Here is a 23492-nt window from a genome sequence, read left to right as displayed (position 1 = left end):
ACATTTATACATTTATGAAGACTCCTATTTTGATTACCGTATTTTGATTTGAGGGCTGGCAAAAGCTATCTCATGGAACTCATCAAAGATGATCTTTATCTTTTTCTTATTTTTAACTTAATATTGGCCTGCTTTATTAGCCAAATGGAGAACCTTTTAGCTGGAGTCAAACACAAAGCCTAATTATATGCCAATGATAAATTATGTTTTATTGATAATTATGGACATTCTATACTAAAAATTATTGATATTGCAAAGCTATTTTGTAATGGATTAGGTTATTTGACTAAACTGATTATAAACCTGAATGTATCAATGCTAATATATTGGCCATAGGGCACCTAAAGAAGAAAGCAGCATTTTTATCAAAACGAAAGCAAGGTTACACTATCGCAACAGAATCTGCACCTTTTTCATACGTGCATGCAATGTCATGAGACATGGAAACAGAGAAGTCTGCCTTGCATCAACATGATGATTCTTTTATCTAGGGATGCTAAGTTTCAAGTATTATTTGAAGTTATTTTGCTGTTGTTTGAATTATTTTAAATAATGGGGAATAAAATGGTAAAGGTAAAGTTTCCCCTCGTGCTAGTCATACGACATACGTGCTAGTTGTTGCCGACTCTAGGGGGCGGTGCTCATCTCCGTTTCAAAGCCGGTGAATTTAAGGGCCGGTGAATAGCGCAGGCTGGTAATGCCTGTTATTAAGAACACAAAGCCTGTTATTAAGAACACAAAGCCTGCAATTACTGCAGGTTCGAGCCCGGCCCAAGGTTGACTCAGCCTTCCATCCTTTATAAGGTAGGTAAAATGAGGACCCAGATTGTTGGGGGGGCAATAAGTTGACTTTGTAAAAATATACAAATAGAATGAGACTATTGCCTTATACACTGTAAGCCGCCCTGAGTCTTCGGAGAAGGGCGGGATATAAATGTAAACAAAAAAAAAAAAAAGCCGAAGAGCCAGCGCTGTCCGAAGACATCTCCATGGTCATGTGGTGGCATGACTCAACACCAAAGGCGCACAGAACGCTGTTACCTTCCCACCAAAGGTGGTCCCTATTTTTTCTACTTGCATTTTTACATGCTTTTGAAACTGCTAGGTTGTACAGTTTCAAGTAACAGGAGCTCACCCCATTATACGGCAGTCCAAGAAAACATTCTATATTTGTGGATGCAAATTTATTGTTAAAATCACAGTTAAAAATTGACATAAATAGATGGTCAAAAGCCCAAATCAATTTATGAAGAGAATTAAATTCTGAAAATAAGTATTACTTCAAAATTGATTCTTATTTACTTGAGTTCCTATTAAAAATGTAAAAACAGTACATGATGGTAAGTTATATATCCTAGTTTTGGAATCTGACTGTTTATCACAAAGTAGATTTGTACTGAGCATGTGGTTAGGCTAAAAGAATTATATTGACAAATTGGAAATATGATATTATTTTAGATATTAAGGAATAGATTTTGAAACTGTGTGATACTTGGAAAGATTTTATTTTCCTAAGCAAATGATGAAGCTACATGTGGAGCTGAGGTGGCACAGTGGTTAGAGTGCAGTACTGCAGGCTACTTCAGCTGACTGCTAACCGCAGTTCGCCGTTCAAATTTCACCAGCTCAAGGTTGACTCAGCCTTCCATCCTTCCAAGGTGGGTAAAATGAGGACCAGATTGTTGGGGACAATATGCTTTATAGATTCTTTCATTTAAGTGTTTCTTTTTGTGTATATTAATGTTTTGCCTACATTTTGTATTTTGAAAATTAAAATTAATATTTAAAATATAAAATTAGTAAGAGGAGACTGAATGAATATGGCCTATAACCCTGTTTTGTGTTGACGTCCATAGGTTTATTAATATACTGGTATTATAATGTTCAATATGATTTAAATATGTGAATGTATCCCAAACTTGGAACTTAGTACTATTTGAAGAATTATGAATTCATCAAGCATGGAGTGTACCAAAAATGATTACTGTTCAGTAGTGGAAAGATAATGTGACTCAGATTTACAATCTACGATTAGGAATATATGTTTTCTTTGGTTCTTAATAGTCTCTCTATTGATGGAATAGCAAATTTTGTTAATGCTATTCTGTGTGGTCAAAGTTTAATGATGTGTTTAAACATAAGAGTGAATAGTTTCAGATATCTAATATAATATGCTTTATTGAGACCTTTTATGTTTTTGCTTACTTTGTCTTCTTTTTTTTTCCTGTTTTCTTTCTCTGTTTTTGTTGGCACACTAAAGCATTTTTTAAATAAAGGATATGTTTCCAGTTCATCATATTCAGTTTTAGCTGTTCTCATTTGCAGTTCTCTCTGTCTGTCCAACCTTCTATCCATGCATCCACACGCCAATAATTTTTGCCATAAGGAAAGACTGGAAGTGTATTGAGGGAATTCTGCTCCAAATCCCAGACTGACCGTACCATTAAGCAATATAAATCAATTGCCTTTAGCAACAGACGCTAGGATATGGTAGCAAGATGTTGGAGGAAAATGTTGTTTTAATACATTATGCCTTAATCTCTCTCCTCCAAGTTATCTTGCTGCTTTTCAATATCCTGGCGGATTCTTTCCTTTCAAAATAAATGAAGAAATCATCAACTACCAGTCTGTTCAGCCTTTTCGCATCAAATGGGAATGAGTTTTATTTGAAACCCCTCCCCCCACTTTTCAATTTTGGCAGCTGCATTGCTCTAAATTTCAGGTTTCTAAAAAATTTCTGATTAGTTTAGGCAGATTTTATTTCATTATAATTTATTATTAAAACTGTACTCTGCTTTTCTATTTACACAGATGCTCAAGGTATTTAAGGTAATCAAGCCAAGTCCAGGATATAAAACATGGCAGTTAAATGGATGCTATATTGAATCAAAACCAAAGCAATGTTATTTAAATCATTGCGTTACTTTCATCACACAGGTCACTCTTTTTCAAGTTATGTAAATGATTAATGATGCAGGTCTGATTTGCATAATTATATAAGAATAATGCCTCCTTTTCCGCTATATCTGTGGCGGTGACTATATACTCTGGAAGACTCAACTTCTTATCTACCTTTAACTGTGAAAACTCATTGGGTGACTTTGGGCCAGTTGCTTTCTCATAGCCCAGCCAACCTCACAGACACTGGAGATTGCAGAGGGATGTCAAAACAGACAAGACTGTAGATTCTGCCTCTTCCGCCTTGTTCACTTTGACACACCTGCTCCCATGAATGCCAATGAACACAGATTTAGAGGAGGGGGATGAGTTAATGCTGAGCTGAGCTCTGCATACATGACACAATAAGAATCTAATAAAGAAATATATATACCCGACATCCTCCTTCATTAACCATTCTGCAGATAATATATGTGATGCAGCTTGCTGAAGGCACAGCAAAGAAGCATTCAGAATATATAATGCTGTAATATTTAAAAAGAGGCTCATGTTTCTGAAAACACTGAAAGCACAATTAACGCATAACAAGTTACAATGATTACAATCCAAGAGGATTAAATGAATTGCCCATTTACAAAGAGCAGAGCAGAGCAACCCCACCATGGTTTTGTAACTGAACTGAGTATATCTTTTTAGAAATGAAAAGAAATTATTCATTGATAATGCCCTTTGACTATTCATACGGTCCCATTGGCATAAAATCAGCTACAAAGGGCAAATGTCTATGTAGATTCTCAGTCATCCAGGTCATGGTTGCACCAAAGGGGCTTTCTGGTTTTTCTTTGAAGACGTTTCACTTCTCATCTAAGAGAAGTCAGCTCAAGCTGAAGATGCTTCTTGGATGAGAAGTGAAACACCTTCAAAGAAAAACCAGAAAGTCCATTTGCGACTTGAAAAAGCACCTTTGGGACTACAAAGGGCAACAAAACCAATATTAAGAGAATTAGTCTACTTAATTGTACCAAAACCCTTTGCTGACAGATCAGTGCTGTAAAGAAAACTGGGTCTCTTCTCTTTTTGCTGGCAATTTATAATCCAAAGCAATCTGCATTTTTTAAATTCCATTGTTATAGCTCAAGGCCAGGGTGCAGATTATTTATTTAAGTTTTCAGTGTTCGACTAGGGGACCAAGGGTTTTTCCAAATGTTTTTCAATTGGAAATTGAAATATTTCTGAATCACATCTGACATGGGGCATTCAGGACAGGCCATTGACACAAAAAATAGGGCACCACTCAGTTAAAAAATGCAGAAAATTGCAGTTGATCACATTTTCAAGAAAGTGATCTGGTACAGTACACATCATCACCTCAGGTGGCTTGTCCTTTCCTGGGAAATCTTTATGTTTAGATTCTAAATCATCTAATAACGGAACCTTCGGTTATCTTTGAGCTTGATTGTTTGCCTGCAGACGTTCCCCATCCAACCAGATAACATCTTCTGTAACAGATCGTATGGGGTTTACTCCTGTCTATATATAGCAATCCGTTAGTGTTCATGGGGGTATAGTTTTTGCCTAACCCCTTGATTAGGCTGCTGTTTACTGCTCGTTTGTCTAAGTTGGTTATTTCTTGATTAGGGTATGGTTTATTGCTTGATTATTATCTTGGTTTTAAATCTGGTGTTAATCCCTGTGTATTTGAATCTTCCGATCGTTTACCTTTTTAATTTTTTATTGTCTTTTTTTTACTGGTCTGTAAATGTTGTTCAACTCTACGTGCTTGTTGATGGCTGATTTGTCCCTGAGCTACATATATTCTCTTCTATTGATTATTTAACTAAAGCATACTTTGTGTTGCAATCTTTGGGGAAATGTATGGTTTATTCTTTGTAGTTTTTTTGTTGCATTTCCTGCTAGCTACACTACAAACACCAGAGGTATCAGTATCTTAAACTCTCACCAATTTTCAAATATCTAAAGCAGTAAACAAAATCTTCCACCAATCAAAAAGAACAACAGCTATAGAGAAATCAGTCAATATTGTGAGGTGATTTACAACAGATTTAGTATCAGACAAATGTGGCACCTGGAAACTATCCTAAAGGGAATGCCAATATTGTTACTGAATCTGTTTCAAAACTCTATGTTGATTATTGCTTTGACAATAAATAATCCCAGAAGGGAGTAACTGAACAGATTGTTACACTGGAGAATTTTGGAAATATGAAAATAGAAAAGGTGAGGCATTTCTACAAATGAACGATAGAGCAAATGAATGGGTAAGCCAAATTATATTCCCTTTAGGATACAAGACAGCAAATGCCTGTATAACGTGAAGATGTAAGGTTTATTGCAGAATTAAATTTCAGAGGTGGCGACCCCAAGGCAGTAATCTTTCAATAAAGTTTGCTTTAGATCTGTGTTACTGAATTTCTCTGTGGAACTGACCTGTCTGATCTGTTAGCAATCTGTAGCCACTATCACCATGATGTTTTCAGACCCCTTTCTTTCACTGCCATTTTGTCTTGCCTGAGAGCAGTGCCCTTCTTCTATTATCTATGATTCATTATTCAGAGATGAGTATTTCTTCCTACATACCACACTCCTTTCAAGCTGGCCCTGGTCAAAAGAGATCCAAGCCAAAGCTTTATTGTAACCTTGTCATGGGATACTGAACAGCCTCCTCTGATTTATTTGTAAACAAATCTGATCTAATTCTAGAATAGCAATAAACAGAAATCTGCTTTCTCAATCTAAACTGCATCATACTATCCATTTATGCAAATAAGAGAGGCATTCCAACATCGTATTTATTCTCTAAAGAGGAAAATATATTGTAATAAGAACTTGGCCACTATGTGAAATTTTTTTGTTCAAGTGGTTTTAAGTACTTTTAATAGAGTTTAAGTAATATCCAAAGTGGGAGGGTGAAGGAAGTCTACATTAGTCTGTATACCTTCAATGACAAAGGAAAATGGGAAAAAATGTTAAGCTTTTGATGTTTCAGAAGGTGATTGAGATTAGGATCCCCACATATAGAGATGGCTATTCTACTCTGCAGTTACAAATAAATGTTGCTATATATGTACACATACATTTAAAAAGATAAAGGAATACCTGCACATTTTACTCCACCAGACTTTGCCGATTATAGGGGGCAGTGCTCATCTCTGTGTTTCAAAGCCATTGAGCCAGGGTTAAAATGCTCCTAAATTGGATCAGATCACGCGATCCAGTAGCAATCTTGGCCGGTAGTTCGGTTGGCTCATGTTTAGGTGATTGTCCATTAGCTTTCCGCTGGTAAAGTAATTTAGTCACTTTCTCAAAGAATGAAATAAGATTAGTTTGGCATGAAATGTTTTTAACAAACCCGTGCTGGCTACTAGTCATAACTTTGTTTCTAGATGTTCACAGATCTGTTTTTTTAATTATTTTTTCCAGTATCTTCCTATGTATTGATGTTAAACTGATTGATCTGTAGTTTCTGGGTCTGGTTTTTTTCCCCCCTTTTTGAAGATGAGAACCACATGAGCTCTTTTCCAATCTTCTGGTAGTTCCTCAGTGCTCCAGGATTTTTTAAAGATATGGTACAATGGTTCTGAGATAATATCTGCCATCTCCTTCAGAACTCTGGGATGTAATCCATCAGGTCCCAGTGATTTATATTCATCAAGATCAGACAGGTGTTCTCTTACCATTTTCTTGCTTATTTTAGTTTTTATTTCTAGTCTGTCTTTTACAGTTATGTTTTTGGCAGGTTGGGCTATAGTTTCTTTTTGCATGAAGAGTGATGCAAAGAATGAGTTAAGCAGCTCTGATTTCTCTGTACTGCCTATTACTTCCTTGCCATCTTTTCTTTTAGTGTTTAGAGTTTAGACTGTTTCCTTGTTATTTATATGTTGAAAGAAACTTTTTATTATTTTTAACTTTTGTTGCAAACCTTTGTTCATTCTGAGCCTTTGCTTTCCTGACTTCATCTTTTTTCTACTTATCCTTTTTGTCTTTCAGTTTATCAGACAAATTTCTGTGCACCCATGCTAGTTTCTTCTTGGATTTATTGTTTTTCTTTTTCAGTGGTATTCTGTTGGACTAGGCTTTTATGATAACAATTTTCAGAGTCTCCCATATTTCTTGAGTTGTTTTTCCCTTTAGGATTTCCAACCATGAAATTTTTCTTAGGCTCTTTCTGACTTTGTTAAAATTAGTTCTTTTAAAGTTTACAACACTTGGATTATATTCTATTGCTTGTGTTGGCATTATATTGAATTCCAATATGATGTGGTCACTCTTGTCCAAAGTTCCAGTAACTTCAACTCTCTCGATCACTTCTTCATTATTAGTAAGTATTAGGTCCAGTATAGCCTTTTCCCTAGTTTCCTCCTCTACCTTTTGGATGATTAAGTTGTCAGCTAGGTTGGTTAGGAATCTGTTCAATCTCCCACTTGCGGCAGAGTTTGTCCCCCAATTGTTATCAGGGTAGTTAAAGTCTCCCATTAATACTGTGGTATGTTTCCTACATACATTTGTTAATTGACTAGCAAGAGTTCATCTATTTCTTCTGCTTGGTTGTGTGGCCTATAGCATATGGCTATACCAATGCCACTGCCCCCCCCTTTATATCGACCCATATGAATTCTAGGAAGTCCTCACACTTGGTTTTGTGGATTTCTGTAGAGATTAGTGATCTTTTATATGTAATGCAACTCCAGCTCCTTTTTTGTTAGGTCTGTTTCTTTTGAATAGTTTGTATCCCTCCATCAGTACATTCCAGTCATGAACTTCATCCCACCAAGTTTCAGTAATGGCAAGTATATCATATCTGCCTCCATGTACTAGTACTTCAAGTTTACCCTGTTTGTTCCCCAAACTTTGAGCATAGTGTATAGGCATTTGAGTCCTTTATGGATCTTGGGTATATTTCTTATATCTTCTATTTTGTAACTGGGATTTCCATCCTTCCCATCACTCACTACTTCATTCTGTTCTTCTTTTTTCTTTCTCTGTACTCCTTACCTCCTTATGCACTTGGTTATCTAGTGATTTTTGCTTGGAATTAGGTTCTAAAGGTCATGAAGATTGGCCCTGCTCACCTCTCAATTTTAGCCTAAAGCCCTTTTGACAAGATGACCCAGTTGTTTTCAAATATATTCTTTCTAGTTCTTGTGAGGTGCAGTCCATCTAAAACTAAGATGACTAAACTAAACTAAAACTAAAACTAAAAGCCTAAAATGATATGAAACATGGGAGACTCTGAGACCTGCAACTCCTGTAAAAAGCCACTGTCCCAGGCATAAATCATCAGGAGGGGAAGGGGAGGAGGAGAGTTTAGCCAGAGCTGGAGGAAAAATGAGGGGATGGGGAGTATAGAAAAGTGAAAAGGATGCAGTGTCTTATTCATAAAAGATGATCCTACAGCAGTCTTAATTCTTGATGAGGAGGTAGCCCAGAGAGAATATGGAGCAAAAAGGAATGTTTTTCATCTGTTTATAGCAGAAAGATTAATTGTTGCCTTCAGTACTGAGGAAAATCGAGAGGCGGGGGAGCAACCTCCAGCCTATTAAAGCTATAAAATGAACAGATTTCCCCACCTTTGTGGCTATTACCTGCATTTTCATGATAATCACTGACCATCATTACTACCAAACCAAAGCTGTAAAGATAAACATAAAACAGTGCCTTGACTTTTATTTCACAATAACAAAGAAAAAGAAAATTACTGCTGCTAGGAATACTTTCAGAAAAAAAGGAAAACCATTTCCTTCATGCCACAGGAGGGCACTTTAACTACAGAAAAATGCTGGCTAGGCTGTTTAGGAATAACCCAGAAATGAAGATGAGGGAGGAAAAAGAAAACTCTTCAGGTCAGGATTAGGGTGATGATCATTGACTATAAGAATACCGAAAGATATAGTAAGCCGGTAGAAAAATTTCTGTTCCTCTATTCACTATAAAAATATAATCCGCCTTTGGAATTATGGCTACATTTATATCTAAACTAGCAGGCTACAATCTAGCTATATGTTTAGTTACACACATATAAGAGACATGGAGTTTATGTGGAGACGCTGCACACACGTAACCACAGCCACATACATAAGGGTCATGTATTCAAACAGGAGGAAATGTTGAGGATTTTAAGGTTAACCTACTTAATTTACATTTTGCAAATTTTGAAATGCATCTACTTGGGCTGCAGTCCTCTAGTCAAAATGTGTATAGAAGACTGGGCCTTTTAGGAAGTTTAAATTCAATGATGCTTGTAGCACACACAAGTGGATTAAAATGGGAAAACTGTACACCAAAATATTTTTGTTATGTTTAGTAAACAAGAGAAGTGGAGTATGTTTTTGCATATTTTTGAGCATATTAAAGGAAAGGGGAGTCAGTGGTTTGGAAAATTGTAGAAGAGAGAGAAATGAACTGATTTGTCAGTCTCACATACTCCATGTTTCATTTCAAATGAAAATTTTGAGCCATAACGATGTCATTGCCATTGGATCCAAATCCATCTTCTAGGTCATACCTATATAATTTATGATCTGCCAATGCATTAGTCTACCTGACAGTTCACCAGGGATTTGGCAGTTCATCTGGAATTGCTGAAATAGAAAACGGAGTTTGTAAAGCAATTGGCTGATCAATATCGGCAGAGCAGGGAGGGGAGGGGGTTGAAGTGGGGTGCAAGTTTCTTGGGTCTCACTAAAAGGGCTGAATTGGGTCTTACTAAACTTCCTTACAAATCTGACATTTTACCTAGAGGGAGAAGCATTTATGATGCAACATACTCAACAAACGTTACTAGATCAAGATATTTTATGTGGGTAAAATATACTTGGATTTGTCATTTCCATTGGAATTCCTCTTCAATAAATCCCAGCCTAGGATAGGGTATTTTTTTTGGGGGGGGGGCTGTTTTACAAAACTCAGTGTGAGCATTAGGATGCAATGAATGCTTGCCACCAAACCTTCATCACATGCACTTTGGAAATAATTCAGAAGACTTTTTAAGTTTGTCCAGTTTAAATGTTTAAAGTCAGCAGGCACATCAATAAGCCAAGCACGGACAAACTGAGGCTGAAAGTGCATTTCTCAGACAGAGCTGGCAGCTGCCTTGGCTTATTGGCAGGCCATTTATCATGTCAAGAAAAATATTGATGGTTTTCAAGATTCACAATTGCTCTGGCCCTGGGCTGAAGAAATGCTGTCTTCCAAGGAAGCTTTGAAAATGGAACCAAACCATGATGTTCTATCTCAACAGAAGGGACAAAGTGAAAAAAGCAGGAGGAATCTCTGTGTAAAAGGTAGGCCAGAGAGCAAGGGCAGGCAACTACAGCAACTTTACAACCATTCTGATTTCCAGAACACCCCAAAGACTTTATGGAATAGCCAGCTGTTTCATAAACCTTATTTATTGATTATTTATTGATTAAACTTATAGGCCACCATCTCACTGTCAAGTGATTCAAATCTTATGAGCATTGATGCCAATTAAATTATTGGGGAATTTTTGTTTTGCCATTATTACCCTATAATCTGTAAATGTGCACTCTCATTTACAATACAGAGCCTCATCTTCTGCTTTAACATTCAAAATGATGAAGCATAGCAGAACCCAGAACGCATATGCCAAACCTCAAACAAACAAAAAGGAATGGCATGCATCATTTCTTCATTTGTACCCCACATATCGGTCAAAACATTGCTTTCCTTCCTTTTTTATCTACAAATGTTTCAATGGGATGAGCCCTCTTTCAGCCAGTTGGCAAGCTAAATCTTCAGTCTGACATGGTTATTCTGCTATTTTTGTTAATACAGAACTTTTCTGTAGACAGTTACTCTCTTTAAAGTCCTGCACGTAACTCATTGCCTTTCAGATGAACATTGCCCTTTCATTTACACTAAAGGGTAGAGGGTGTTACTAATAGGAATTTAACATTTACTAAAGAATTACTTTAACAGTAGATTTAACAGCGTTTATGTTATTCTTTCAACACCCAAGAGTTCACTGATCAGTTCCGTCTGCTTAGTTTTCTTCTAATTTGTTTCCACGTAAAAGAATAAAAAAAAGAGAAAGAAATGTATATAGAAAGAGAAAATTGTTTTTCTTGTACCAAAAAAAGGAAATCAAATACTTTATTGAGATGTCTTATATTTTTCAACTTCTTATCAAAGCAATTTTAAAATGTCAAGCAATGTCCCTTTATGCTATATATCCATTTGCAATGCACGGTAGGGTATCACTACCTGTAATTTCCTGTGAGTGAGAAAACACAATCAGAGACTTTAAGGGGTCTCTTGAGTAAATTAGTAAATTTCACAAAGGAAGAGAGAGAGAAGAAGGAGGGAGGGAGGGAGAAAGAGAGAGAGAGAAGAAGGAGGGAGGGAGGGAGGGAGAAAGAGAGAGAAAGAGAGAGATTTATCTATCTATCATCCATATTCGTTCAGTACAATACCTGAACCAGATAAAAATCCCTTTTCCATTTCTATGATAAGACCAACATATAAAGTATGTTCTCCTGTTATGCTTTAAAAGACATATGAAGTTACAGTACTGTCAGCACACCTGTTTACCATGCTAGAGGGTCAAGATAAGGCCAGGTTTCTTGTGAAATCCTTAATTCAAGTGACAGATGGAGAGACCTGGTGTGGTTCCAGCTATGGTTTCAGGATTGGGAACAACTGGATCCAATTCTTTCCCTTGAGAAAAGATCTCTTTACAGCAAGAAACTAAACAAAGAAAAGGGTTGCAGACGTTTTCCAAAGAAAGAGATGGGGCCAATATTTTATTCAGAGCAAGACACTACGGTAGCTCTGTAAACTGCCCATTCAATCATAACTACAGGTAGTCCTCGACTTACAACAGTTCATTTAGTGACCGTTCGAAGTTAAAATGGCACTGAAAAAAGTAACTTATGACTGTTTTTCATATTTATGACTATTGCAGTGTCCCCATAGTCATATGACCAGGGGTGGTATCCTTTGCTACCGGTTTGCAAATGTGAGCATCTGCACCTCCTCCAAACATGCACAGAGCCTTTTGCGCATGCGCAAGGGGTCAACAACGGGATGTGATGATGTCCAGGTGGGTGGGTGGAGCTTCCCACCGCCAGTGCGACTGGATCACGTGATCCGGATAGAGCCAGCTGAATTTCACCATTGCATATAACCAAATTCATACGCTTGGCAACTGACTCATATTTATGACCGTTGAAGTGTTCTGGGGTCATGTGATCATCTTTTGCGATCTTCTGACAAGCAAAAGTAATGGGAAAGCCAGATTCACTTAACAATCATGTTACTAACTGAACAACTGTAGTGATTCATTTAACAATTGTGGCAAGGAAGTTCATAAAATGGGGCAAAACTCACTTAATGAGTATCTCACTTAACAACAGAAAATTTGGGCTCAGTTGTGATTGTAAGCCAAGGATTACCTGTAATGCATCATCAAAAATAAGGAAACAATAACGAGATGGAACACACTGGTGTTGAAGTGGATAAGTTTACCTCACTCCCAATTCGATAAGAGTGGCACCACCTGGATTTCCCCATCCCCCAATTTGGATTTAATCCAAAGGTCCAAAAGACAGCCTCTCTGTCTTTTAATGACAGCTAAGAAGACCCAGAAAATGGCCAGCCTTGTTATTTCTGCCTATAAGCTGCCAGTTGATCAGTTAACCAAAAAAGTTGATTTCATGAACAGTGTTTTGCAAACATGATTATCATACTGCAGTTCAGGAAAAGTGAGAATTTTCTTCTTAGCAAGAAGAAATGGACATTACAGACTGGTAGGATACCTTTCTTGGCATTAATATATGGATTATTAAGCTTATATTTTCCATATCCACCTGTTCAAATCAGCTTGTGATAGTTTTGGAATAGCAGATCAACTATGTCTATGGAAATCAAATCTATCTATCTATCTATCTATCTATCTATCTATCTATCTATCTATCTATCTATCTATCTATTTATCTATCACCAAGAACAAGGAAACAAGTAACAGTATAGACATGGACACATGAAAAAAAATTGGCACAAAAAAAGGATATAAATAGGCAAAACATAGCCATAAACATATAGAATGATTATATATAATTAGGAACAGTAGGACAGGGATGCTAGGCACGCTGGTGCACTTATGCACGCCCTCTTAAGAAACATGAAAGGTCCACGACAGACCGTTTAAGGTAAAAGGTATGGTATTAGAGAGATTAACAACAGGATCAGGTAGAGTGTTCCAGACATTTACTACTCTATTGCAGAAGTCATATTTCTTAAAATTAAGATTAGAGCGAATTACATTTAATTTAAAACTATTGATAGCCCTTGTGCTATTATGGTTGAAATTAAAGTACTCATTTACAGGTAGAACATTTTGGTAAATAATCTTATGAACTAAGCATAGGTCGAAATGTAGATGACATAGTTCGAGGCTTTCTAGACCTAAGATTTCAAGTCTGGTGGTATAGGGAATTTTATTTCGAGCAGAAGATTTGAGTACTCTTCTAGTAAAATATCTCTGGACCCTCTCTAATGTAATGATGTCTGAAATGCTGTGAGGGTTCCAGGCAGGTGAGCAGTATTCAAGTATAGGTCTGGCAAAGGTTTTATATGCCCTAGTTTGGAATATAGCGTTACCAGAGACAAAACTTCGTAAAAAATTGTGGCCTCAGCCATTCTAAGCATCACCACAAAATATAATAATTCCTATCTACATTTTATTCTCTGCTCTGGCTGTCTGATAGCGCTAGTGTATGAATCAAGAGGGATGTAGTTACATCTGTATAAGTTGAGCCTGCGTGGACATAAAGAGGCCAATCCGCTCTCATCCCTCAAAGAGGGAGAAAATAACGATATATTTTTTTCAAGAAAGAGACAAAAAGAGAACATAACCAAAAGAAGAATTGCCTTTCTGGAATACTCATTAGCATTTTCTCCCACAGACTAAAATTGTTTCTTAGCAACTTTGGCCAAGGCTCAGAAGAGATTTAAGAGATAACAAATTTACCACTTGTCACACCATGTGGTATACATTTAGATCATTCTGCTTGTATGAAGAATGAGCAGATGGGGGATAAATTTGTTTCCACAATATATTGTCCCAAAGGATATAAGAACAGCTTAATAATCTTATATATAAGGATGACTTAAGGCCGTTCCTAATAAGATTTCCTGTCCCCTTTCTCTGTCTCCCTCTCTTTAATCCACATGTAGGTCTCAGTAGATTTAGGAGCCACACTGCACAAAGAAGCACAAAGGGTTGAGAAGGAACCAGACATCATAAAAGGAAAAATGTTCCTGGTTTGGTAGGTGAACCTTGGCAAACCCTCCCAGAAGGGCCTTTTAGAGAGGAAGTTCCATGTAGAAGAAATGTTTCCACGAGAAACCTCATTTAATAACTTTTCTAAGTCACTGTCACTCCATTAATCCATTTCCTAAGACAGAGTCATTACAAACACTAATTATTAAGGATTTGGTTTACCTTCAATTTCCAGATCTTTTCAGAGCAAAGAGACATTTCTTTAAAGGATACACGCTTCTTCTGAATATGGGACTGTGGAACTGGTTCCTCCAACTATGTAGCTGTAAAATGAGACTTCTAGTGTATAGCAGTAAGAAGTGTCATCCAGTAGGCCACCAAGGAAGCGACGTCCTGTTCCTGCCTTAACAGCATCTCGATTGAAGGAAGTGCTTGACTAGTAAGAAAAAGATGAGAGTGGGTGAAACTAGATTTCTGCATTGGGAGGGGTTTCCCCCACCTGGAAGTTAGGTAAATTCTATAATCCAAATCACATTTCTGTCCACTGTTAACTTGCTTAAGCGCCAAGAATTTCACAAATAGCTCTTGTGTAGTGCATCTGATAAGAGATCTAACATGAAATGCATTAAGTCTTCCATGAATGTAGATGGTTTTATTTGTTCTTTTGTTTTACTCTTCCCAATTCCCTTTCATAAACTCCAAATAAGGCACCAATTTTGCAATGCAATTGTGACCACCTCTGAGGTGCTTTACAGTTTTTTTTTCTTAAAGTTGCATCTTAAAAACATGAACAAATAAACTGAAACCAGCTTCCTTGCAAGAATGTTGATAAAGTTGCGTGTAAACTTTTTACTTAGTAAAATAAATGATAATTTGTAGGAGATGTTCACTGGGAACATAGAAACCAGGAAGTTAAGCCATTCTCCTCTAGCATTGTAACCCAATGCACTATTTAGTTCTTTGAACATGCAATTACAGGTATGCATCACCTCCCAAAATTAAGTTTTAAGTTTGGATTCTAAGGAGAAAATGTACTGAAATTATAACTCTTACAATTGTTGACACTTTCTATATTGTTTATAGGTTTTTACATACATATTAAAAGAATTGTCGTATTTTATTTTTAAATAGGTCTGTGTATACAGAAGCAAATTGTTAAGATTGGAAAGACACGAAGGCAGAACATGAAATGCTATACATTTATATCTCACTCTTGCCATGTATTCAATAAAAGTATTAGGTGTTATTTCGAGCTGACCTTGAAATGTGTTAAGGGATACATGTTTTAGGAAACACTTCGATGTTTTGTACTCCTGCATATTTAATTGCTGCTCTATTGTTTCCAGTTCAGTAATTATGATACCTGAGTGCTCTAAGACTCCAAGAATCATGTAAATTCTTAGTATTAAAGAAATACTGTATCTGAATTCAGAAAGAATTCTGAAGCCATATCACTGCTCAGAGATCTTTTATAGGGAATGAAGGCATGGTTCTTTAACATATTGATTTTTAACTCTCAAATGTTTCCTGTTTCCTTGCTCTGCTCTATAGACAAGAAAAGATTTTCTTTACTAGAATTTGAGAGATGTTTTAAACAATATACATTTTCTAAATTGCATGTAATTATTAAAAGAAGCTCCATGGGTTTCGACAAGTATGTCATGACGGTCCCATTTAATCTATTTTTTTTCTCCTACACTGAACCCATATAGTGCGTTCTTCCAAAGCAGGAATGGCTTTGGATCATACTGTGAAGAAATAACAACACCGAGGCAGAGAAAACTCTTCTTCTAGATTACAGGTGAACTACTGACAATGCAATAAAAGACTTCTCTTCCCATCAAATTCCCTTGAGGCCAAATGTCTTTTCAGACTAGGCCATATGCTGCTTTATTCCATGCTATAGCACAGTTGTCAGGAATCAGAGCCTGAGAAAACTAGAATGCAGATTTTTTTTGTTTTGTTTAGGTCAAAACTTCTCCCATCTCTTGGAATTAGGCCTTCAAAGGAACCAATATATATCAGTGCATGGCAGACCATGATAAGTGAAGGTATGCGGAGAAATTGTAATTTAGAAATACCTGTTCAGCTAGAAGTATCTGGATTTTTAGCCTTCAATTAGTTTCATAGTTTCTTGCCTGAAAACTCATAGCATCTTACAGGTTAACTCAAGGTAGATGAAATCCTGTTTCCTTTTAGCTCTAGTAATATTCCTTAGAACTAAGGAGTTCTAAGCACTATCATAGCTCATCCCTTGGGGCCCTGCAAGGGAATTCTGCTATTTTATTATGAAAGGAGAGAAATCTAGTGAAATCCGAGAAGTGAAGAGCTGAAGAAATTGTAAAAGAAAGCCAATAAGAAAGAATAAATAGAAGAGATACATGGTAAGAAAGGCATTGTTGATAATATTTTCTTCCCCCTCCCCTCCTTTTTTTTACATGTATTGATTGTATTTTGCAGAGATTTATTTTACATTATTTAATGCTTTTTATCTTCTACTCAAGTTTTAGGAGCATGGATAAGGTATAAATCAGTTTTCTGGCCTGGAACCAAGCATGTTTCCTTCCTTTTATTTCCTCTTTGTTTTGTGCCTGCTGGATGATACAGCAAACTGATTAGTTCATTAGGAACCTTAGAAGCTGCAGTTCCTCAAGATCCTATTCAGGGATCTCTTATTTGACAGGCTTGAATTCAGATCTATTATCAGACACTTTGCCTGAATCTTAACTTACTACATCCCAATGATCTTCCAATTTATGCCAGAAACTGAAGCTAATGCCCAGGATATGAATTAGTCTCTCATATGCTTTAACTATCCATTGATTCTTGTTAATAGACCATTTATGGAAGTTAAATCACATGAATCTTTAAATGACTACAGGAAAGTATCCAGATTTTTCTAATTCTAATGTTAATGGGAGGGAAATAGCCTTAAATCAATACCATACATTTCTATTTTAATCATGTAATCATGACATTCCTTCAGAAGATGAGAAAACAGAAATTTTCTGAGCAGCATTTCATAATCTGATAACTATTTTACTAATGCCATTTGTGGAGACTTAAGTTCTAACTTGCATTATAGGATTCATTATTATTTCATACCAAGCATATTTATCCTGTGAAGGCAACTTCATCGAATAAGCATGATACTATGCTTAGTTCAAATATCAGAGCTGTTATTTGAGAGAAGAACATAACAATAGAAATATTTTGCACATTAGTCATTAGTCCAAATTTACAGGGAAGAAACCTGAAATGTTCACAAATAGCCGTTTGATCCCACCTTAATAAATGCAGTTTCATTTTCCCCATTAGCTGCACAAATAGATGTTATATAGTAAGCTACCAGTTCTGAGTAGAATTTGTTAATTGGAGGTGCAGAACTAAAACCAGAAAGTCTGCAGTTTCTGTTCTGTAGAAGACATTCCCAGACAAAATGTTTATTTTTCAACTGCAATTTGTGTGAGTGTCATGATTGAAAAAATATGCCTGCCTTCATAAGAATCATTTATAAGGCAGCATCAAGGAATGAATTTAAGGAGCACAAGGAGAGAAGTTAACCATCATACAATCATATTTTCAGAGTAACACTTCATCAGTGAGAATAAACTCCTCACAAATGTATAGATTTATGCTAATTCTGAGTCCAATTAAATATTCAAACAAAATATCTCCAGGAGGGTGTTTCTTAAACAAATTCACCTAAACTTTGGTCTTTAGTTGATCTTCACGCAGGCAGGGGTGCTGCAAAAAAAATAAAAATAAACAAAAAACAAACAAAAAAACAAAAAAACAAAAAAAACCCAAAAAAACCCCACCCACCCCATGCTCACTCCCAACAAGCAAAATCCAGAAAAGTGAAAACAATGCTGCTGAATCCTAAATATTATTTTAATTTTGATATTTTAGTTTAACTTAGTTTTAATTGATTTTAAATTGTATTAATCTATTTATGATTTTATAGTTTAGGGTTTTATATCGGTTGTTTGACCGTTTTTAGTTTTAAATTGGCCGGTTAAATATTTCATTTTAAATGTATTTTAAATTTATTGTGTACCTATGTGTTTTAATAAGGCTGTACACCGCCCTGAGTCCTTCGGGAGAAGGGCGGTCTAGAAATCTAATAAATAAATAAATAAATAAATAAATAAATATATCAGTAGCACAGCAGACTTAGTGCAAGCATCTTGCCTTAAAAAAATACTCATTCATTATTAATGGTATGAATACCGTACATCAAAGGGGAAGCTATTCTGCATGTTAAATGGCGTTATGAACTGAAGTATAAAGGGGACTTTATTTCAAATTTTTCTCGCTGCTTTTTGTCCCTTAACTCAATCAGATTTAGCAGATTACTTTGAAAAAAATAATTTCAGAGATGCTATCAATGGGTCTTATTCTTGTCTCAATGTTGCTTCTGGGTCAGTCCTGATTGCAGCTTGTTTTCTTGGAAAAAAGAAAATGCAAATGTGCTTCTTATTAAATAATTGGATATATCACCCCAATTCTGACAAATGAATGAGCATATACAATAGACAACACTATCTGAAAGCAACCCCGGAATTTAAGGCAAACCAAACTAATCAATCTAATATCTATTACAGCTATGCTTACTTTCCTCTGCATTAGGACCACAATTAGCAATCCTGGAAACAAAGTATTTAATTGATCCCTCGATTCTCTAACTTTCCTGGAAATACATATCTAAGCATGACAAAGAAACCCATGCCAATTTCCTCAAGTCTATAATGCAAAATGTGTTTGCAAATTTGTATTAAATGAACCCATGAGAGACAAACAATTTTCTCTAGTACTCTTTGATAAGAAAGAATAGTCCAGCTAGTATTACTGCCAGAAGACAAATGGTCTTTGCTGATTGCTTTGCTTCTAATATGCAGACTCAGCTGCTTTTTTAATTCTTTCCTTCAGTGAAGCAAAAGGCCGAAAGGCCTTTTAGCTTCCTTTCTTTCTTCCTCAGGCCCTTAAATCTTTACCACAGGTGATTACAACATGGGCTGCGATTGGAATAATATATAATTAAATACGAATCACCAGTTGAAATATCAACTGGTAATGCTTGCTGGCTAGACTCCCATCATCATAAAAGTAAAGTATCAAGGGATATGAAATTCACAGTAGGGGAAGAAATTACTATTGTTTAATATAATTGGGAAGAAATGTCATACAATATAGAAAATGAAAATTGCTTGCATGAAAAGACCCATTTTTGGGCTTGTGGAAGGGCTGCCTTGTTATATCAAGCCAAAGATCCATTTAATCCATTGTGCTATTTCCAGACTTGCCATCTTATGTCTCTAGAAAGGGGCAGGGAAAGGTATTAGCATTCCCCAGTTGTTTGTCGCAGACATCTGCTATTCAATGATAATATTTAACACCTTTGAATATGGCAGTTCGTTTAGCTTAAAGCTAAAGCTTCATTCCTTAGAAAATATTTCTTTTAGAGAAAATGTCCGAGATTTTTCTTTTTTCTGACACCTTACGAAAAAGAACTGAAAATCATGCAAGATTGCAGTCCAGTAAAATCAACGAATTTCCAGGTAATGATTCTGGGGAAATCTATGCATAATTTTATTTTATTATTTGAAATGTTATTCAGGGTACAAAAGCACACAAGTAACCAATAAGAAAAAGGGCCACAGTTTTATGGAGATATAACCAACTACCTTTTTGCCAAACTAGCCCAGAAAAGTAAATCATGGGGAATAGCCTAGGCCTTAGGGTATATCCCTTTCCTATTATGTCCCCAAAGCGAACTGCCTTATTCTACCTGCATGTACAAGATGGATCAGAATAAAATGCAGGAGAATATGCCACACTTTAAGCTACAAAAAGCTATTGTTACCTAAGCTTCAGAAATTGGAAAAAGGATTTCTTGTTTCCCGTGAACTTGTTATGGGTCATTCTTCAAGTTGTAGTCCAAAGACATTTGGAACGTAATGGGGAAACCTTCCACTGAACCTTTATTAATAACTTCAGCAGCGACCTTGAAACACATTCAGTATAATCCTAAAAGTACGGTAGACATTTTCCACCATTCTCTTGAAAATTCTTTGTGAAGTCACCCTGCCTTTAAACTAGTAGTTGTACTGTTCAAGAATTTGTGTCACAGATTATTATCATTAACAATTATATTATCTTTTTTTTTTTGCAAGGAAAGATTAAATAACGGATAAACTAGGAATAGAAATAGAAGAACAAATAGGAAGAAACAGAAATTGTGGAAAGGAAATTGGATATACACGTGTATATCTAAGTATATATGTAAATAAAATAATTAGAATAATATAATATATTGATATACATATGACATATTAGAAATATTATGTATAAAAGATACATTAGGATGAGAGAGAAAATGTATGTATTGATCACCGACACGAAACTGTTGGAAAGAAGAAAGTGTCAATATTTCATTTTTGTTTTTGTTTTTGTCTTTTTTAAAAAAAATCTGTTTAATAAAAAATATTTTTAAAAAATTATATTATCAGTTATTATGTCGTAATTGTTGCAAATCATCATGTAAAACTTTGTCTGCTCTGGCAAAAGATATAACTGTTAAAATATTTGGCTAATTTCTATTTCATGTTAGATTTCTAGAGTTTTGTGAGTAGATCCTATTTACTACTATTAAAAAAAATATTTTTGGCTTAAAAGGCATGCAGTAAAAGAAATGTTTCTTACAAAGGAGAAGTCTTCAGCATTCTGACAGAGCAGCTTCGGGAAAATAATCTGTCTGTGAAATCTTTCTTCATCTTCAAAAACATTCCCATACATAAAGCCATTCGTCATAGTGGAGTGAGCATGGATGTCAATATAGAATTCCAGGGTAACTTTCTGCACAAAAAATACAAAAGGTAAATTGAAGATACGTTTCAACAAGGAAACTAACTATAAGAGTGGCAATGTCATTTCTGAAACTCAAAACGTGTAGCAATTCACAGGGGTATCCCTGGGTCAAAAAAAGCAGGTCACTACTGCACAATAGAAGCCCTGCCCCTTTTTATGTACATCACACAAGCAACGCATGTAAGAAAGGACTCTTGGAGTAGGTTTTTCTTTGAGATGTTTCCACTCTTGAATGGGATTTTGCTACCCATTTATGCTGGAAAAAAATCACGCAGTGGCCTGACTCTCAGGGAAGGGGGAGGGACTACAGAATCAGGGTTGCTGATTATGTGAAGTATAACTGTGTCCAATTGAAGGCAACTACAATAACCTTTTAAACCTTCCAATTTTACCAGGGAAGGCTGAGATGAGAATAATGGAAGGGGCAAGGTATGGCAGGGACCTTCCATTTTCTCAATGACTAGACTACTAGTCTACTACTAGTCTACTAAAGACTACTTCAGCTTCAATTGCAATAATACTAGAGAAACCAATAGATTTAAACTTAATGTCAACCGCTTGAATCTAGATTGCAGAAAATATGACTTCTGTAACAGAGTTATCAGTCCTTGGAATACTTTACCTGACTCTGTGGTCTCTTCCCATAATCCTAAAATCTTCAACCAAAAACTGTCTACTATTGACCTCACCCCATTCCTAAGGGGACCATAAGGGGCGTGCATAAGCGCACAAAACATGCCTACCGTTCCTGTCCTATTGTTTTTCTTTTCTTCTTCTTATATACATATATGCTTCTACCTCTTTATATTTACCCATATATGTGTTTATATATTATATAATCTTTTTGTATGATACCTACATATATTGTTATGACAAAAATAAATAAATAAATAAATAAATAAATAAATAAATAAATAAATAAATAAATAAATAAACTTGAAGATGACTCAGGTTCCATCTCTCTGACAAACACAGAACAGAAGAGCTCATTGATTATCAGTGCCAAGGAACTGTAAATAATCTAACAAGTTAGTTCATGTTAATCCACGTCATCATCCTTCAGCAGTGTCACTTCAAAAAAATTTTACTTAATTATTTGTGGTGTTTTGTTTATGCACAGCAGCTGTTTTCTTGCATCAAGAAGTCTTGCATAAATTCCTCAATTCATAATAACATTTCTTTAGAGCAAAATATTTCTGAATACCGGCACAGAGGGAGAATTTGATGGATGCACGGGGGGAAAATTTCTCAAAGTATTTTGGTATATTAAGCTACCCTCAAAGAATTTGAAGCCCTTAGGAATCCTTATGATTAACAGACACAGCACAAGTATGCCAATATTACTGGATACAACAGTAAAATGAAAAAGCACCTTAAAATCAATGCACACCAAATATATTTGAGTCACTTCTCAGACAAAAATTACTCTTACAATAAAATCACAGTATTATTCCCTGATGCCTTAAAAAAAACTCTTGGTATTTTCTTTTATGAACCTTAGAACATTTGATTTTAAGCAAATAATTGTGCTGTGTATTTTTGCTACCTTCAATTATTTATTGAAGGTAGTGAAATTGCCACCTCTTTTATTTTATGATCTCTGTCTAGAGATGCCTTAATTTTTTTCCATCATACTTAAATAGCAATAGCATTTAGACTTACTGTGTTTCCCTGAAAATAAGACTCTGTCTTATATTTTTTTGAACCCTGAAATAAACGCTTGGCTTTATTGCCATGTGCTCAAAAGCCCATTTGGGCTTATTATCAGGGGATGTCTTATTTTGGGGGAAACAGGGTATATACCACATCACAGTGTTTTACAGCCCTCTCTAAGCAGTTTACAGAGTCAGCATATTTCCCCCAACAATCTGGATCCTCATTTTATCGACCTCGGAAGGATGGAAGGCTGAGTCAACCTTGAGGCTGGTGAGATTCGAACTGCCAAATTTCACGCAGCTGGCAGTCAGCAGAATGCAGTGGTTAGTACTGCATTCTAACCACTGTACCATCATGGAGCTCAAAATTCTAGAAACCATGTGACATAAAGAGAAAATATATAATTTAACTGGAACTGTCCATTATATAAAAATATTATATGAAGAACATTATATGAGGAAAAATATACTAACATCCATGATTTATTTTGTCAGTAACTAGATAAAATTCCTTTTCATCTCAGGAAAAGAAGTTTACTTAATGCAATCCTCATAAACTATAATAAGTCAACAATTGATCATACACTTTGATCTTCCTTGTATTCCACACCAAAATGCCAAGTATATTGATGAAAATTAAATTTATTTCAGCTCAGTAGATGGTATTAGATAATTTTCTATGCCATATCTATTTTCAGTTTATTTTATTTAGTTACATCCTGGAAATATTTCCAAAAGATTTTTTTCCACAACTGCTATGAAAGAGGCTTAAAACTGCTAAGTCCCCTAAACATTCCTGTTAGTAT

At 35.7% G+C, this 23492-nt stretch overlaps 1 protein-coding gene across 1 annotated transcript in view; it reads right to left on the bottom strand.

Moving 5' to 3' along the window:
* Positions 1-23492, bottom strand: part of AGBL4 (AGBL carboxypeptidase 4) — a 950336-nt gene that overhangs the window by 84997 nt on the left and 841847 nt on the right. The window contains exons 10-11 of the mRNA XM_058175448.1: positions 20867-21019; positions 14435-14597 (exon numbers count right to left, since the gene is read on the bottom strand). Coding sequence (XP_058031431.1) covers positions 14435-14597; positions 20867-21019 — 316 coding nt within the window. The remainder of the gene's footprint in view (positions 1-14434; positions 14598-20866; positions 21020-23492) is intronic.

This window comes from Ahaetulla prasina, chromosome 3, assembly GCF_028640845.1.
Source record: "Ahaetulla prasina isolate Xishuangbanna chromosome 3, ASM2864084v1, whole genome shotgun sequence".
Lineage (NCBI taxonomy): Eukaryota > Metazoa > Chordata > Lepidosauria > Squamata > Colubridae > Ahaetulla > Ahaetulla prasina.
Note: the sequence above shows the minus strand (reverse complement) of the source record. Positions and strands in the feature narration are given on the sequence as shown.